Source organism: Pelecanus crispus, chromosome 2, assembly GCF_030463565.1.
Source record: "Pelecanus crispus isolate bPelCri1 chromosome 2, bPelCri1.pri, whole genome shotgun sequence".
In the NCBI taxonomy this organism is placed as follows: Eukaryota; Metazoa; Chordata; class Aves; order Pelecaniformes; family Pelecanidae; genus Pelecanus; species Pelecanus crispus.
This window is the reverse complement of record NC_134644.1, coordinates 23,102,543-23,122,000: the sequence shown is the minus strand read 5'-3', so window position 1 is coordinate 23,122,000 and position 19,458 is coordinate 23,102,543. Positions and strand designations below refer to the sequence as shown.

Sequence of the window (19,458 nt, the reverse complement as noted above, 5' to 3'; positions counted from 1 at the left end):
TGCATCTAGAGTTAACAAGTTAAACTTGTTGCTTCTGGTGTGTTTGTCTTGTTATTCACTGAGTTCTATGAATGAAATTGTGACCTCAGTTTTGTAACTCTTTCGTCTGATCATAAAATATCACTAATTTTTAAGTGCATCCTGTTCATTCTTGTTTTGTGTTGTATAGCTGGAGTCTGGTAATGTTGATAAAGTGTTTTGAAAATAAAACCTGCTCTATGTCATTGCTGTGTAACAATTACTGCACATTCATATCAGAATTAGACTAGTAATCTTTATTTACAGTTATTTTTGCTACTAAAAACCTGTTTCATAATGGAATGAAAGTGAAAGCTACGGTATTTTTCTGTTCTTACTGAAGAGGATTATTAGTGAATGCAATAACATAACACAAATGAAAACCATACACTTTACTTTTATGAGGAAGGAAGGGCACTTTGAGTCAACCTCTTGTTGGTAATTCTACCAAAGTTTTAAGGCCATGGTTGTCTTAGTTTCCTGCTGTTCTGGGCTGTAAAGCCCTTACAGGCTCCCTGTTGTTCAAAAACAGCTTGTCACTGCAAATCAGCTTAGCTGACCAATTAATAAATCCTTTCAAACATATTGCATTCACACTAATTAAAGGGTTGGGGTTTTTTTCCCCTTTACCATTCAGATTCCTCAGGTTTCGAGTTTAAGCTGTGAAGTGCAAACAACAATCCAACATTCAGTGCAGATCAAGCACTGCAGGAAGAGGAGATGTGTTTTCTGACCAAGCATCCAGCTCTTGGGGTGGTATGTTCTGCTTTCATATTCAGCGTGCTCATTGCTGAAGGACAGCCTGGGGAAGAGCATGGGCAGGATGGCAGCTATGCTTCCAGCCGAGGCTATCTGATGGAAGTTTTACGCGTTCTTTCAGCTGACAACACTGAGCTCCACATGAACCACTCACGAGAACTTGTCAAAATGTTACTGGAGAGAGCTGAGTGCCCACAGCGGATTTATGGCATGCAAGAGGATTGTAATCTGGTTAGTGCTTCAATTAATGAGGGATATCTTTACAGGATCGTCACTGAGTTCTAAAATTATTTATTAGAGTGATACTCTCCTGAATACAAAACCTAAGCATGTAAAGGGCTTGTTGTTGCAGCAAAAAATTATCCCTGCTTTAATTGTTTCATTCTGAATTATTAATATTTATTGTTTGAGCTCATGAAGAGATATTGCAAACATGACAGGCATTCCTTAAAAACTCCATGCTTCAGTCACATGACACTAATAATTTTCCTTTAAAAGTTGTCAAGTGTTTATTTTCCAACAAAGATTTTTCTGCTTTACCCTGGTCTAACTATAAATGCATAAGCTTGAATTTGGGACACAGAGTATTTCCACTGTGGAAAGACAGAGGTAAAAATTGGGGACCAGTTCTGCCACATTTTTTGTTCTGGAATTTAGTTCATAAAAATAAAACCCAGACAGGATTGTCTCAGATTTATGTGCCACTTCACTGAAATATTCAAGATTTAAGGGACGGTTTTGGTAAGCAGTTCAGGTCAAGGAAAATCAAAGGCAGAACAATGAACCTGTAAATCCAAACTGAAACTGGAAATAGTCCAGGGTACAGCTTCACAGAAGGTTTGGTTGTCTAGTTGAGTTTAGAATGTTTTCAGAACTGATTCCTGATTTGAGAAAGAAAGGGACAAGTGTAATAAGATGGCAGGTTCTGGTAGGACGGAGACAGTGGCAAGTGAGCAACTTAGCTGAAAGGGACTACAAAGGGTTTGATCAGTCTTTGATTAACGCTACCCTAGCTCTGCCATTGTTCAGTGACCTACATAAAGCAGAGTATCACTTTATATCAGAATTATGAGGATGGTCATAAAGGTGAATACTTTCAGAATATACTATTCTTGGCGATCTGCCAAGCCAATGAAATGGCAGTCTTTTTCTCCTGTGCAGTAGACAACTATTCATTTAATTGGCCCTTTCTGCAAATGCTCCCATTTTTCATATGAGCCTCAATGTGAAATTTAATACATAAATAATGTAGATGTCTGCTATTCTCTAAATGGGTAATTTTTATGAAGGACATTGTGCAGTTTTTCTCTTTGCACATATCGGCAATGGATATGTACTAGATATGGATCCAGATCAAAAGCTGATAATGTATTAAACAGTAATGGGTATAGAGTCCTCTTAAACTTCACAAAACAGGGTCTAGGTCTTCTTGTTCTCCCTCTTTGTTTTTCTTCTCTGGATTGCCATTTTTTTTTTTTTCTTGTATTTGTGATGTATTTGTGGAGAGCATGCCCACTGTGGGATAGAAGAAATCTAAGTGAAACTTAGCTGCGGTTTACTTGGGCCAGGACTTCCACTCTGGTTAGGCTTCATCTTGGAAATTTCCTGTGGGAAGAATTTGAGGACTTTCACCGTTTTCAGTAATTCTCAGTGTTGGCTGTGTCAGTAACACTGCACACATCCTGCACTGCCAGTGCCACAAGAACACAGTTGTCTATAGAAAATCCATGAGAGAGACAGCGTCTTCAGTCACATGCAGCCCACATGGCACTGTGCTGAAACCTGCCAAGATGATTTAACAAGATTGGGTAAACCAAGACAGCAAAAACTGTGCAAGAAGCACTATCCTTCAAGATCGTCAAAATTTGAAACAGAATGCCCCGCCTTAGCTTGGCATTTTCTTTCCCATACTTGTTGGGAATAACTAACTGATTTCAGACTCAACTTCCCCTTCTAAATCCAGGATTCCAGTCATACCACATGACTTTGTTCTGAGACTTTTTTTATTCATTTTTAATGAAGTCTCCAATGGGTATTTAAAAGCAGTGAAGTTTAACACTTTTTTAGACCCTTTTTTGGTTTGTTGTTACATATTGGCCCCAAGACTCTTTGGGCAGGGGCTGGCAGCTATTGAATGGCATCTGACACTTCTTTATCTCCTAAGCACACAAAAGTCATATATTTCTTGCAGTGGTAAGAGAATTTTTTCTAACTTCTGGTCTCTTGAACAAAAGATACTCATTGTTCAGTGCCCAGGTTCAAAGTTGGCCTCTTTTATAGCAAATATGAATTTCTAAACCAAGGCCATGCAGATGTTTATACCTGTAAAATATTAGTAACAGCAAAATAACCAGTGATGAACCAATTTATATCCTCTTGTTATCTCCTCAAATGTTACTTTCTGTGGGCTACCCCTATACTATGGAGTAGCTGCATCTTTTACAATGCACCTGCTTCCTTCCAATTAGCAATTTCCTTTTCAATCATCTTCCTTGCAAGAGCAAACAACAGCCTCACTGATTACAGTTTATCCCCACTAGTTTTTGAAATGTTATAGAAGTCTTTGAAAATCTTCCACTACATGCAGTATGTTTATTGTATTACTATTGAGTGTTTGAAAAGACTGGTTGACTAACTTCAGGTCTTTTGGGACCTCAGAAAACAGAACATCTATATTCCTCCTTTCCCAAGTACTAATGCTCAGACACATACATTAGAAAAAGTTAGAATTATAGATCTTGATAGACAATGTAGGCAGGGCACAGTGGATCATACTGTAATCTAGTTTATTTATGAATATAAATATTTGATTTGGCAATTACCACCCACAGTTATCTTTTTTTTTTTTAGATTGAGTATTTGTGAGAATTTTTGCTAGAATTATTTCTATTAAAAAGTAGCAGTTCTCACAGTTCCTTCAAGGAACATTGGCTTCTGAACATGACAATGTATGTTTGATTCTACTCAGCTTCTATGTAGGAAAATGAACTAACATACAAGGTTAGCCACACCACCCAACACATCATGCTTGTAGCCACAAACAATTTAGTCTGACAAACTACATTCTGTCTGGATTCATGAATTTATTAGAGTGCAGCTTTGATTCTCTCATGGTACCTTCATGTGTTGTAGTTTCTTCTCTGAAATGCACAGTCCAGCTGCTCTACCATAATAGTTGAGGTTAGATGACACACCTATAACATGCTTGGAAAGGAGCCAGTTGGAAAAAAACAGCTACACAATGAATGAAAATAGTTACAGGAAATCTTCAAGAAAGATTCTTTATTCTGGAATTCAGTATCTTATTTCCAATAGCCTGACACAGAGTTCTATTTGTCTTCTGGTCTAATTTTAAAGACTAACTTTTGCTTGAGCTGGCAAAAGCTTCTGCAAAGTGTCTTTGTATCAAGAAAAATGGAGGGGTTTATATATATATATATATATATATATATATATATGTATTAAAAAATCTGTGCTGTGATAGAAAGCCTGCACAGGGTGAGTATACAATTTCAGTTCCTCTTGAAATGCACCTTGTGCTGGTGTTGAGACTCTCTGCACTGGACTGAATTTTTTCAGTTAACAGAATTTATTGAGAAAAAATAAAAATAGCTGTATGATTTCAGGGTCAATGAAGCCTCTTAACAGTGCATTGAATATGATATAATTTCTGTTTACATACCCTGAATTAACTATAGTCCAGATACAGTCTTTGTCTTATAATATAAACACATATAGAATGCACAGGTGAAAACATGAATAGCCCTAGCCCTTATCTAATATATTTATAATGAGACATATAATCTGTTGAACCAGTGTCTTTAAATTCTTTACAATGATTGATCAAAGTTAGTCCTGTTTCGTAGGAAATCTTAAATCGCTTGGATACTTGGCATTTCTTAAAAACAGAAGGGGTTCTGGAAAAAAACACAGTGTGATCTTGTAGCCATAGAACTGCAATGAATTACCTTCACCTTCCTCCTGCCATTCCATCAGCCTGCATCTGTGTAGGCTTAGGTTCAATCCCTTATATTTAAGAGTTGAATTCTGTTCTCCTCCCTAATTGTATTTGCAGATGACTGGCAATGTGTTACTTGAGTTGAATTTCCATTTATTTCTATTTTTTCACAGTGCCTTGAACCAGATGCTTTGTTACTAATAGCTGGTGGAGATTTAGAAGACCATCTCAGCGAAGAAGTATTTGAGAGAATTTCTCTTATTCTTCTTTACTACATTCTTCATCATAGAGATGTGTGTTCTTCAGAACTCAGCTTGAATAATAAGGATTATAAATTTTACCTACAGAGTATGCTTAGTTTAAGACATGATGAAGACTGTTACTATTTTTCACGGAATGAAACTGAAGATATTTTGTCTGCAGTGAGGCAACATTTTAAAACTTCTGAAACCCAGGTAAAGAAAACATAAGTAAAAATAACTTCATATTTATTACTGATATAATGCCTTTTAGCTAGTTCAGACATTGTGTCAGTATCACGGTCCTCCAGAAAACTGGTAAATAACAGTGTGGGAGCAGAGGCTGAACACTGGTCTTTTGTTGTACATGCTGTTTAATACTAGCCTTCTCCTTGCCTTGCTTTTGGCACATGCTACCTAGCACTTCCCCAGAGTCTGCTGAGACATGGTTGGGGAGATAGTGCATATTAGGGAGCATTCCTAATAGGTAATTTAGATGCAGTTGCCTTGCTTAGGGCAGATGGAAAAGAGCATAGCTGTGTAGATGCAAGATCTTGCACTTGGCTTCAAGGACAGAAAATACTTTCTCATCTCTTGTATTTATTAGTATAGATATACTAGCAGTGATTGTATTTAGATGGTATAAAGCAGAACAGCTCCAAAACTGATCTGGCTGTATAGCAGAAATGATGAATCATTTTGCTGTGATGAGATCCTTGCCAGGCCCTGCACTTCCATGTTCATCCAAAGCAGGGTGGAATAAGGAATCTGTCCAAAGCTATGACAGTTTTCTTCAGTTGGGACACATACATTTGTGGCTAATTATCTACCAGCACGAATATGCCTTGCAAAAAGAGTGATACAGATAAGCTTAAATTTAAAGTTATTGAGTGAAAAAAAATCCTTTTTAAGTCAGGAAACATGCAGCGAGTTTTCTCACCACTGTTTATTATTCCTTATATCTATAAAATAATAGAGTAATATTCTAGAGTTCACAGTCTAAAGAAAAAATGTTTTCCTTGTAATGGGCAATAAAATAAGTTTTTGCCAGATTAGATAACTCCTAAAGTACAGGTTGACCTTCTGTGAGAAGCCCCTTAGATCTGTTCATTATATACAGTTGAATTTGGTTTATTGCAAAATTTGAATTTGCCCTTTTCTTTTTCATTTCATTAGATTTTAATTTACACCATACTGTAGTAGAGTTTCCTAGACAAACAGAAGATGGCTATGAGTCCTGGCTGTGCAGCAGAATGCTGAGGGCCTCCAGTTCCTCTTCCTGTGTTCTTTGTGTAATCGTTTCCCATCATAAATTATTCATTGACCAGTACTTTTGGTTCTGAGTCTGGGTGAACGTGCTGATTTCCAAGAAGTCCAATGGTATCTGGGCAACTGTAAAGAGGCATCGGTGGGTATTTGGCATGTCAAGATAGAATAACAATCCATAAAGTGCTTTACTGTGTGGTCTGTTTGTTTATGCTGGCAGTATAATCAGTTGTCAAGCCTGTTCAGTAACTGAGATTTCACCACGCATTGACATGAGGGAAAAGAGGGTTTTTTTATGAAAAGTACTGAAAACATTATAGACTATCTAATGCTTAGAATCACAACACTTGAGTTATGGAAAAGGTCCAATGATGCAGGGTAGTCATAGAAGAATAGCGGTTTTAGTGGCTCTTTATATATTTTTGTTTCACAGAAAATATCCTCTTCTCAGTCATAGCAGCTAATATATTGTTTTAAATGAGAGGTGAAATTTCAGGTTATGGAAATGGAAATGTGTAATGGATGGACAGGAAAAGAAATGCCAGCCTCCTCTCTGCAGCGTGTAAGGCATATATATAGAGAGATGAGTATGTGTAAAATAAATTATTACTGTACTGGCTCATCTAGTTAACTTTTCAATTTAGTTAATATGGATTGGAGGCAAATGAACTTAAATAATTTTCACCAATTTTTTTGTTTCTCTCAAACCCCAACTTTTTGCAGTGAAAAAAACCCCAAGAAAAGCAGAATGGAAGAAAACAGGGATAAGTTTCCATGCAATGGAGAGAGCTGTACCCTGCTCCCTCACTTCAGACCTGCACACATCCACACACATGGATGTACATGACTGACTACTGCTCCTGTTTGGTCACCCAGCAGGGAAGTCACCCTTTATCTGCAGAATTATATCTTCCATATTGTCCCCAGATAACTGCCCCATAACAAATTATTGATTCCATTTAATAGAAAGGGAACTAAAAGCATTAAAAGAATTCATTCTGAAGTTAAAGTCTGTATTATTTGAGTCAATCTCTTGTGCCTTAACAAAAATTCCTCCCTTTTCTGCCACTTTCTGGAAGTAGATGTAGATGCAGTTGAGGACACAGGAATAACAGAAAGAGCATGAAAATAATACTAAGCAAAAATAACCTGAATGAAGGACTATATATACTTCTTCCCCATCAGACACTGAGTAAAATTTCAGGCTTTTTTATTCTATGCCTGTTCTCCTGAAAATGTCCTCTGTTTCACACTTGCTGTCCTTCTGTCAATTGCAGCTTTAATCTTAGGATCTTTTCTACCCTGGCTGTCTATGAAAGTGTTCTCTCCAGTTTCTCCTCTTGTCACTCTGATTATTTAAATGGAGGTGACCAGGGCTGTCTTCATGCTGTTTTCTCTTGATTTCAGTGTGTTGATGTGAGTACTCTGGAGAAAAATGCTGATATAATGGACAGAGATGGTGCTGATGAAAACACTCTTCCACGCCTGGCTGCTTTAATCATTACTCTGGCTCTCCAAGGAGTCTGTATGGGGAAAGCAAGTTTGCCCTCCCCAGAATTCTTTATAAAATATATTTTCAATTCTCTAAACAGTACCACTGAGCTCCAAGTGACAGGTAAGCTATTTATTTGTCTCTAGTTGCCTTTTGCAACACACATTTGATGTAAACTATCTTTAAATGCCGAAAGGACTTTTTAAAGTTCATTTTAGATTTAAATGCCATTTAATTTTAGAGCTGTTAAGTAGTCTCTCCTAAATTTGTAAACAAGGTTGGAAAATAAACTCCTTGTTTTGATAATCCTCTGGGAGGTATAAACCAAATTGTTACTGTGTTTATTAAATGTGTACTGTCACATTAATTCATGACTTAATTACTCACCACAGTCTGAACTTCCCAAGAGAGCTCTGAGAGTGGCAATCAAACTGTGAGGGCAGAGTTCACTGGGACCTTGTTTACATTTTTTCTTTATGCAGATCTTGATACATTGTAAGACTCATTTAGGGGTAGATGGGATAATTCATGTACGGTAGGCCAGATTAGACACCTTAGTCACTCACACCTCAGTTAGCAGTTTAAGAAGCTAAACCATCAACTCAGGGGCCTAGTGTGGATTTAGAAGGTTATTATAAGACATCTACTTCTCCTGGTTTGTGGAAACTGCTAATAGCAACACTCTAAAAGTTTTTCGAAGCACTTTTTAAAAGTTACATTAAGTAACAGCTTAAAAAGTCAAATTAGGCATAGGTAAAAACATTTTTACCACTCTTAGGTTACACAGAGGTACATTGAATCATGGAAGTAAAAAATAAAAAAAAAAGAACAAAATCCTCAGCCCTGAACTTGGACTCCTGGATTGTACTTGCATAAACTGGTTTTGCAGCAAAACCCTTCCTTCACAATTGCTAAGCCAGATCTTCTAAAATAATTGACTCACAAGAATGGATGGAGCCATCTGGGCACTAGTGCTACTAAATAGCTATATATGGTGAAATCCAGGCAGTGAAGACAACAGCAAGACTTTATGGTTGGTGGAGTTAGGGTGTCATTCAGAGAAACAAAAAAATATTCTTAACCAGTTTGTTACAGTTTAAGAATATTTTAAGCCTAAGCTAATAATTTGCCCCTCTAAATTTGTTTAAATTCTTAATAGTAACTGCAGGAAAGAGCAAGGAACTGGCAGCATGGAAAAAGAAGGAAATTAAAATTGACTACATTTAGAAAAAAAATCTAGCTTCAGCTCCGTTCAGATCTGTTTGCACAAGACAAACAAAGTAGATAAACATCACAAGCCTTTTTGTAAGATTTACCATTAAGATTATACCATTTGCTTTTTCTGAATAACAACATTAAAAAATAAATTATTATCACATGGAAACATCCTTAATCTCATTGATCTAAACTCCTTTGAAATTAATTTGTGGACTGCCTTTGTTTCCAATGGACAAACTCAGGTTTACAGAAACTATCAGTATGGCTTCATCTTGAAAACACAGGGGTTAAGGAAGGTGATAAGTAAGATAGGATAGAGCATGCCCCCTCATATAACCAAGCACTTGATCAGCAGGCACACCCGTTGCACTCAAGCTGTGTCATGGGATACATCCCTGCATTGTCTCAGGTTTGGATTAGGGATCCTGGCGCCCTCCTTCCTACTTCAGTGCTGTAGACAGGCATGCTTCCAGATTAACCAAAGGAGAGAGAAAATTCGCTGCCCTGTGTTCCACTTCTGAAGTGCAAAGGGCAGCATAGCATCCTGAAGATTGCTTTCAGGACACCCTATAAAAGATCTGTCTTTCCAGTCTTTCTGGACTATCTGAACACCTAGCCATGACATCTTAGCATGGTGTCCCATTTACACAGCAACATTTGGGGAAGCTATTTAGCAGTAATTTGTAGATAACTTTGGCAGAGATCGATGATTAAATGGAAGATGAATTGCCTTTCAGTCACATCTGTTTTCCTCTGAGACAGTCATAGGCAAAACATCTGAGTGTGGTACTGTAAAGGAAAGGCTGAGTATATAGGTGTCTTGAACTTCTAGAGGTGTTAAGTGGAGATTACCTACCAAACTGAGTAGTAGAGAGTAGTACCAAACTGAGGAGAGAAAAAAAGTATTAAAATAAGGAGTTGAATTAATGTTAGAACTAACAAAATTTTAACAATTACTCTTGGTTTTATCTGTTTAAATGTGTATTTTCCCATGGTAACATATCTGTTTTCTAATGAATTACTAGAACTAGAACAACTACTAAATGGGCTTACAGCCAAAAAGACCTGCACTGTAAATGGACAATTCCACAGTCACAAAAGACGTTATAGTATGGCAATCAGAGATATTGGAACCAGAAATATTCCACTCAAAGGAAACCATACAAAAGGACACTATCTGAAAGGTTATTTTGAAGATCGTGAAAGGAACACAGATTGGGACCAGGTTAATTTATTTTTATGTTATTATAGTATTGGTCACAGAATTTCAAATTGGTTTGCAAACACTACATTATTTCGGAGGTAAAATTTATTAGTTTCCAGAAGTCATGTAGATACTGATAAAAATATATTTTTATATACTTATATTTGTTTAACTAGTAATTGGGGGAAGAATTTTATGGATATTGAATGTGTGATTAAAGTAGCTGGGAGGGGCTAACAGAATGGTTAGTGTTACATGGAATCAGGTGTTTCTTCAAGACACAGAGGACTGTAGTACCATGGCTTCAATGTTTTCGCTCATTTATTAGAAATTTCTTGTGCTCTTATGTTGCAGAGCTTCTAGGGGCACTTAAGTGACATTGTAGAAAGAAGGGTTGCTTTGTACTGAGTTAAAAAAGTAAATTGAGGTTTCTGTGTAAGTTGTTTTTAAAAGGGTTCTGTAAACTGAAGATTGGGCATTTCCAAATGCTTTTAATAGCTGTCTATGGAGTCCAGAAGCCTTCTTTAGAAAGTACAGAGTCTGTAAGACAGAGCTTTAGCTACTAGCAAGTATCCTCTTTGAGGGCTTTGAAGGACAGTGGCTCATTGCAGGTGATTTTATCCTTATCCTAAATATTTGAAAATAAATAAATTCTGTTTATAACAATGATTAAGATGGTAACTGACTTCCATCCTTTAGACTGGAAGACATTCCTTAGACAAAAAAGGAGACTTCGAAGTATATACTTTGTATATATTTTGACATATACATTTGAAATATATACTTCAAAGAATGTTTCTATTGTTTTCAGTTCTTTACAGTTTAAGTGAACTCAAAGACAATGTTTCTTCTCCATTTAGGAGAATAAGCGATGTGCAATTGACTTTTGCTGTGTGGTCATTTTATGATGTGGAACTGAGACAAATGGCATCTGGTTAAATGCCATTCTGATAGATATTTAGCTGTGTAATTTTATTGCATTTGGAATACATACTCTATCAATATGTTTATTTCTTTCCAGTTGACCACAAAAGGGAATCATGCTGATTAGCATGATGAGGCATTTAATGGGGTCTCAAAATAATTTTAAATGAATGTCATTTTAAATGTGTTTCATATTAATTTTAAATTTTGAAGGAGAGAAATCAGTAGTGATACTATCTGTACAAGAAGTAAAATTGTTCTCCAGCAATAGAAAATTGTATAAAACACAGTTTTTGATTTCTTGAACTTCTGAGACTGACTGTAACTCAAAAGATAAGTGTGCAGGGGAGTTATCTGAGGCTTGGAAGTCAAACAGAGAGCCAAATAGTCTGTATAGATGAAAAAAATCACAAAGAAACATCTGAAGAGAAGATAATTTCTCTTCTGTATTAATTCCTAGTCTCTTGGTTTTATTCCATTCCTCCTCTTTCTAGCTATGTCTATTTTCTTTGACATATCATTCCATTAGGAGGCTTTGTGTTTCAGTGTTGTGTTGCTAATTTTGTCTCCTGCTTTCTGCACATATCTGTGATAGCCATTGTGCTCCATTAGTAACAGTTGCTGCTACTTATGAGGCATTGACTTGTTTATGGCTCCTGTTTGCTAACTACATTAAGACCTGTAATTTGATTTTAGCTAGGAAATGTATGTTGAAACATTATCACAGAAAAAAGGTCACTGCTTTCTACATCATCATTGTCCCTACTGATTTAAAAAATGCATGTAAAACAAGTAAGTAGCAGATGGTTTAATAAGAGCAATAATATTAAGTTCCATTAAACTATGTCACAATATCTGTGTACTCATTTATTATTCTGCATTAAAGAAACACGGATTTTGGAAACCAAAATCATCCATCCATCCATCCATCCATCCATCCATCCAGTTTTTCATATGAGAATATGCAAATTTGATTTACTTGTTTCTTCAGTATCATCCTCCAGGAATACACACATAATTGCATTACTAATAGAGATGTAGTGCTCTGCCTCCCTATGTTAAAAAGCTTAAAAGGCTAGGGCTTGCAACTGGAAAAGATGCAGGTCCTCATGCCCCAAGTCTTACAAGAACATTTTACTAAATAAGCATTAAGAATTATATTTTTAAGTGTGGATGGACAGTTTATTTTCCAGATCATAGAATCATAGAATCGTTTAGGTTGAAAAAGACCTTTAAGATCATCCAGGCCAACCATTAACCTACACTACCAAGTCCACACTAAACCAATCAAGGGTGGACTAGACTAAACCATGTCCCGAAGTGCCACATCTACCCATTTTTTGAACACCTCCAGGGATGGTGACTCCACCACCTCTCTGGGCAGCCTGTTCCAATGCTTGACTACCCTTTCCGTGAAATTTCTCCTAATTTCCAACCTAAACCTCCTCTGGCGCAGCTTGAGCCCATTTCCTCTCGTCCTATCGCTAACTACATGGGAGAAAAGACCAACACCCACCTCACTACAACCTCTTTTCAGGTAGTTGTAGAGAGCGATAAGGTCTCCCCTCCGCCTCCTCTTCTCTAAACTAAACAATCCCAGTTCCCTCAGCCGCTCCTTATAAGGCCTGTGCTCCAGACCCTTCAACAGCCTTGTTGCTCTTTGAACACGCTCCAGCACCTCAATGTCTTTCTTGTATCGAGGGGCCCAAAACTGGACACAGTATTCCAGGTGCGGCCTCACCAATGCCGAGTACAGGGGGACAATCACCTCCCTGCTCCTGCTGGCCACACTATTCCTGATACAGGCCAGGATGCTGTTGGTCTTCTTGGCCACCTGGGCACACTGCTGGCTCATGTTCAGCCAGCTGTCGAGCAACACCCCCAGGTCCTTTTTGGCCAGGCAGCTTTCCAGCCACTCTTCCCCAAGCCTGTAGCGTTGCATGGGGTTGTTGTGACCCAAGTGCAGGACCCAGCACTTGGCCTTGTTGAACCTCATACAGTTGGCCTCGGCCCATTGATCCAGCCTGTCCAGGTCCCTCTGCAGGGCCAATCCCCTCATCCAGATCATTGATAAAGATATTAAACAAGGCTGGGCCCAAAACAGAGCCCTGGGGAACACCACTTGTGACCGGCTGCCAACTGGACTTAACTCCATTTACCACAACTCTCTGGGCTCGGCCACCCAACCAGTTTTTTACCCAGCGGAGACTACGCCCGTCCAAGCCATGAGCTGCCAGGTTCCCAAGGAGAATATTGTGGGAGATGCTTTTTCATTTAAAATGCCTGATAATAAAATCACATTAAAATTTAGGTTCATAGAAATCCTGGACCTCATCTTGTCTATCCTACTTTTCAAAAGAGGGCCAATATCAAAGTCAGATCAAGTTTTGCAGGACTGTGTCCAGCTGAATTCTGAATGTCTCCAAAGATGGATATTCCACAGTCTTTCTGGGAAACCTGTACCAGTGCTTTATTGCCCTCATTTTGATTTTTTTTTTTTTTTAATTATAGCAAATTGGAGTTTTCCCTGCTGCAACTAATACCTATTGGCTCTCATCCTTTTGCTGTACAACTCTGAGAATACTCTGGCTCTATTTATCCTATAACACCCATTAGATAGTTGAAGACTTAAGACACTCCCCAACCCTTCTCTCCTCCAAACTGAATAAACCCAGATCCCTCAGCCTCTCCCTGCACATCCTGTGTTGTGGATCCCTAGCCATCTTGGTGACCATCCATTGGACTTCCCCAGTTTGCCAATGTCTTTCTTGTGCTGCTGGTTATTAAGCTGGGCACAGTCCTGGTGTGGAATCATATGTCCTGAGTGGAGGGTAATAATCTTTTCCCACTACCTGTTGGCTACACTCTTGCTAATGCAGCCCAGTATGCAGTTAGCCTTCATTGCCACAAGGGCACACTGGTGACTCGCGTTCAAGTTGTCTGTCAGGACCCCAAAGGCTTTTCTGTAAAGCTACCTTCCAGTCAGTTTTTCCCAGCCTTTACTGAGGCATGGGGTTATTCTGTTTGAAGGACAATAAATTTGTCTTTGCTGATCTTCATAAAGGTCTTGTCAGACCATTTCTTTGGCTTGTCAAGATCTCTCTAAATAGCAGCCATGCCTGTCAGTGTATTGACTACTTGTCCCAGTGGGATTTCATCCATGAATGTGATATGGTGCATTCTGTTCCACCACGCAGGTCGTTGGTGAAGGCATTAAATAATATCAGTCCATATGCTGACCAGTGAGGAATGCTACTCCTAACCATCCACGAGATAGACTTCCAACTTGATACCACTTGTTGGTGTTTCCTACTTCTAGAGTCAAAACCACTGCCTAGAACAGACAAACTGAAGGTCTTTTCCAATATGGTAGCTCCTGAATTGTCTTCATGTTCTCCTTCTGCTTGGAGGCAAAACAGACTAGATCTAGGTGGCAAGATCACCTGTTATCCTGAAGACTTGAATGCGGTATTCAGAATAAAAATATCAGTGCTCAATTAATTCAGTTTCTTAGTGAGCTACAAGGCATATTTTACTTTACTAATGGATGAACAAAGGCAGGAAGGAGTTGGGTTTTAATTGAGTTATTTAAAAGTAATGATAATTATAACTTTTTTATTTAAACAGTAATTTGCTTTCAAAAGAAACCTAAGCTTCAGTGACTAGAAAAAGAATATTTAGGAATCCCTTGATTCTCAGATGCAGACTAATTTAAGTGAAAGAGACAAAAATTATTTTTTAATTGAATCACAACTAATGAGATGAGCTTAAGAAATGAAGATTATTCCTTTAAGTAAGATAGCATATTTGATCTGGACTTCTTTTTAAAAGTTCTTACAGAAATGGCAACTAGAACCGTTCTAATGCTAACTGCTCTTGTTTTTACTAGAAGTTTCATCCTGGAGATGAAAAACCAATTCTTCATGAAAATTTTTTAAAATATAAATGTTCCCAAGAAAAGTTCCTTTTTTGACAAAAAGACATTTCTAACAAGAACAAAAAGTAGTTGAAATTCTTAAGTACTTCTAATAATACAATTACTAAGTAATCTTTAGACCAAATTTAGACTATGTGATGTCTAGTTTGCTGACCTTAAAGTGACATGCCATTGTTAACAGAATTAAAAAACCCAACTTCATTCTATCTCTTACTAAAGATGCATAGAATCATAGAATCATTTAAGTTGGAAAAGACCTTTAAGATCATCCAGTCCAACCTTGTGCATGCAGCACAAGGACAAATTTCAGTACTGCCTTGATAAAGGCAGTATCTTACATTAATAGCAAATAGTATTGCTATTAATGCAGTCTTAGATTAATAGCTAAAATATTGATTTGTTTTAGCATTAAAATATTTTTGTTAGCACATATGACAATACAATATTTATAGATATTATTGTGTCAGATCCTCATGATATTAACAGGCTTCAACAGAAATTGTGCTACTTCATCCCAGGATTCTGGTCTTTCGGAAATATGCAGTAGTATCAAGTTTTAATTGGAAAAACAAAAAAGAATTACAAGTAATTGAAATAGCTAAAGTAATTTAACCAGAAAAGAGTACATGGAAAACAAGCTTTTTCTGGGCTGTATAAACCTATGTTCTTCTAAGATTCCATACTTAACCTCAGCATTATATTCAGGTATATGCAATATATTCAGTAACTGTATATACTTTTCTACATAGGTTTGTTTCTCTGCCAATGAACTCGTGAAGATATTTTTAAAAAATAGTTCTTCCTCCATTTCTAAGGACCACTTCAAGCAAATCAGTCCAGCTATCATTCAGCAACTATTAAGTTGTTCATGTCAGCTTCCTGACTCCAAGCAGGCAAAGCTTCCACCAACAACTTTGGAAAGTGAGTTATGTTATCAGTAAAGTATTGTGAAAATTCAGATAACGGGTTTCAGGGGCTTAATTTCTGGAGACATTTCATTCCTTAATAAACTTAAACCAAAACATGATGAGATTTATGCACTCTATAATTTCATAGCATACATGTCAGATAACAGTACTATATTGAGAAATGAAGAAGATTCAGTGGTCTCAATTTTATATTAGACAGTTCTATTTCAATGTGTAAGGTTTTAAGCTTTATTTTCTTAATTTCTTAGAGGACTGCTTGATGTAAGCAGCAGGTGAACCACGACAGGTCCTTATCAGCGGGTTGCTGGGCAGTAATGACCTATTTTGTGAAATTTCCACCAGGTTTATAATGGAATCATTAAATTGCTTTTACATATAGCCTCAACATTATGTTAGCTGGCATTTTTTACCATGGTGTGGCAAATGCTTGATGTAGGTAAGTTCTGTGTAAATGTTCCTGGTTTTTCATGTTGTGATATTTTACAGCAGAGAAGTTTTTGGGGGTACTACTGTGAGAAGAAAAAAACCCAGAAAACCAGTCACATGGGCAGCAGGACTTGTGTGATAGAGCTGGAACAAGAACTGAGTTAGAGCATAATCCGATTGTTTCCTGTTGCAGTCATAGCCCTCACATGCCACTGCTTCCAGGGATTTCTGCCCCATCTGTTCTGCTGATTCAAATTCTGTAACCAACCCTTAGTCCACCCTATTGAAAAAAAATCTGAATCTGATCTGACCTAAGGGCTTCTTAATGTGTTTCCTGTTAGTTTGTTTTTTTTTTACTTTAAACTAGCAATATCTGGCAAGTGGTTACAAACCTAGGTGTGCCAGTGTATTACAGGGGACATTAATTTCTGGTGGGGGATCTGGGAGCCAGGAATGAGCAAAAAGGAATGGGCATCTAATCATGGTCACCTGCATCTAGAGTAGCACTTTTAGGCTACAAATCAATGCCTTCAATACCTCTATCCTAATATCTACATGGCCAGCTCCAAATGACTAGATCTTTCAGGAGCTAGCAAGCTTTCCCCACATCCTGCTGGCCAACAATGCTTATGGAACAGCACTTTCCGTCTCTAAATTCTGATGGTACTTTAAGCTTTACACGTTAAGCAGCTTGTGGGAATGAGCTGAGCTATCATTCCATGGTGTACAGATTAATTGAACTATGAGTGTGAATTAAAAAAACCATGTTAGATAAGGGCATGGAAGGACACTCTTGGATATTGCAAGAAAGGTTATAGGAAGAAACGTATAGAATAGGAAGAATCATTATAGCTCCCCAGAAGGCAGCAGTCCTTCTTTCTTATGTTCTCTCTCTTCTCATTACCTGAACACCTTGCAGTCTTTATTGCTTTTATCTTTTCTATGCTACACAGATATGCCCATTTTTCAGATGGGGAATCAAGGGACAAAGAAACAAAGGAACTTACCCAGGTCATACACAAGGTTCATGGCAAATTCACAACTGAGTGAGATTCTCCCAAGTCTAAGGCCATCAGCCCAATCAATGACATTTTAGTGATCTCATAAAGGTGAAAGATCTGTGTAGATGAGAAAAGTTGAACTATTCAAACACAGAATGGAATTAATAAAATCCCTTTCTGCAGCCCTTTCCTTGTGCTTTTTGGCAAAGGTTTCCATGACCACAGAGACACTCCTGCTGGCTTGAGACAGACAAAGGACTTGACATTTGACCTATGTGTGACCTACTGACCTGAGCATAGGCTCACTAATTTAATTCTCAGTTCTGTTTTACTGACAGGCTGTGCTATTTTGGCCAAGTCACCAAGGCCTGACCTTCCATAAATATCTACTATACCCTTGTATTTGGATGTGCAGTCTGTGAAATTTACTGTCTGATTTTATGAGGTGCTGAGCATTGCAGTGCTATTAAAGTGTGAAACATTAAGCGACACTTTTGAATATTTTGGCATTAGTTCCTTTATGTCTGTTTCTCATCACTGTTTTACCTCCCTCATAAGACTTTCATACCGATTAATCAGGATTCATGTTGTGCAACAGGTTGGTAATGTGAGCAGTGTGTAACTCTGAAGAATTATAAGAGTAACCTTCCAAAAATCCCAGTAACTTCGGAAAAATAGGTTGGTGGTCCTGATATAGCAACTAAAGGTGTGCATGTCCACAGCATATTTCTAAACATAATTTGGACTAAAAAGTTTATGCTTAGAACCTGAATTAGATGCCTACATTCATCTGAGGTTTTAGGCCTTGGTTTGTTTACTGAATATGATTTGGTTAATAACGTGGTGTTGACTGTAAAGATACACAAGTGTGGCATGTGAGGGCATAGAATAACAAGCATAAATCTGTTAAGAGAGAAAACAAATGCAGACTAGCATCCATTGTGCTGCTCTGAGTGTCTCTAACCTGCACAGTCACAGTCTATTTAGCTCTTTAAGGTCTGAAATTTGGAAGCATTAGACTGTATTACCTGTAAAGCCTGAAAAAATGAATGTTTTTCAGGCTTCCAATTCACACATGACTAGAAAAATCTATGTGGCACAGTGAACACTTCTCCTCTGTGTGCTTGTACACAGAGGTGGCAAAACATAGCCTCAAAACCAAATACAAATACAAACCAAGTACTCAAACACAAATACAAATACTGAATGATTAAACGTGCCCTTGTTTTGTTTCATTTGTTTTTCCCTACAGAATATGGCTACAGCACTGTTGCTGTTTTACTTATTACTATTGGATCTATGTTTGGTACAACCCTCATTTTATTTAACTCCTGTCAAGAAATGTATACACTCATTTTACAGCTGTTTGTCGGTTTGGCTGTTGGGACCCTTTCTGGAGATGCATTGCTACACCTTATTCCTCAGGTAGGTAATAGACACTTTTGTGTTTTTAAAATGTTGACACATATGCACACACACACACAGATAAGTTTCATTTAAACCTGACTAATGTTCATCTGTTTGAAAATAAAACTTTTCATGAAATCTGTGAACCAACTACCCAGCATTCCAATTACATCTGCACTTGTAGTTCACAGATTCCAACTAGTAAGAAGCAGAAATCAATGAATGGTGAATTCAGAGAAAATAAGGTTCCTAATTCCACAAAAACTTTTCAGAAAACCCACAAGTCCTGTGAAAGCCAGGTCTCTAGATGGTTATTAAACTCTTTCATGAGGCAGAATCTGTAACGCATTTTAGGAGAAATTGTTCAAAGATGGTATGAGGCATCCACAGTCCCCTCCATGCATTGTTCCAGAGAACCAGGGGCTACCAGCCTAATTAATGCTGCTGCCAAGAACTGTAATAAATGGGTGCTATAATTTTCTCCTAAATTAATAAAACAAATTTTAAGAATGGGATAGCATGTAAAACTGAACCACATTTTCCATTGTGTATTCATTTATTTTTGACTAAATTTCCTCTGACATGACACAACTGTTATGAGTAGACTTCAACTGGTCATTGAAAGAGAGCTTCACACCTTCACTTGAGATTCTGGTCAAAATGTTCTTTGTACTTAATAC

At 37.6% G+C, this 19,458-nt stretch overlaps 1 protein-coding gene across 1 annotated transcript in view; it reads left to right on the top strand.

The window, feature by feature from the left end:
- Positions 1–738: 738 nt before the first annotated feature.
- Positions 739–19,458, top strand: part of SLC39A12 (solute carrier family 39 member 12) — a 33,861-nt gene continuing 15,141 nt past the window's right edge. Inside the window, exons 1-6 of the mRNA XM_075705976.1 lie at positions 739–1,008; positions 4,909–5,190; positions 7,648–7,855; positions 9,976–10,175; positions 15,765–15,936; positions 18,624–18,796. Coding sequence (XP_075562091.1) covers positions 739–1,008; positions 4,909–5,190; positions 7,648–7,855; positions 9,976–10,175; positions 15,765–15,936; positions 18,624–18,796 — 1,305 coding nt within the window. The remainder of the gene's footprint in view (positions 1,009–4,908; positions 5,191–7,647; positions 7,856–9,975; positions 10,176–15,764; positions 15,937–18,623; positions 18,797–19,458) is intronic.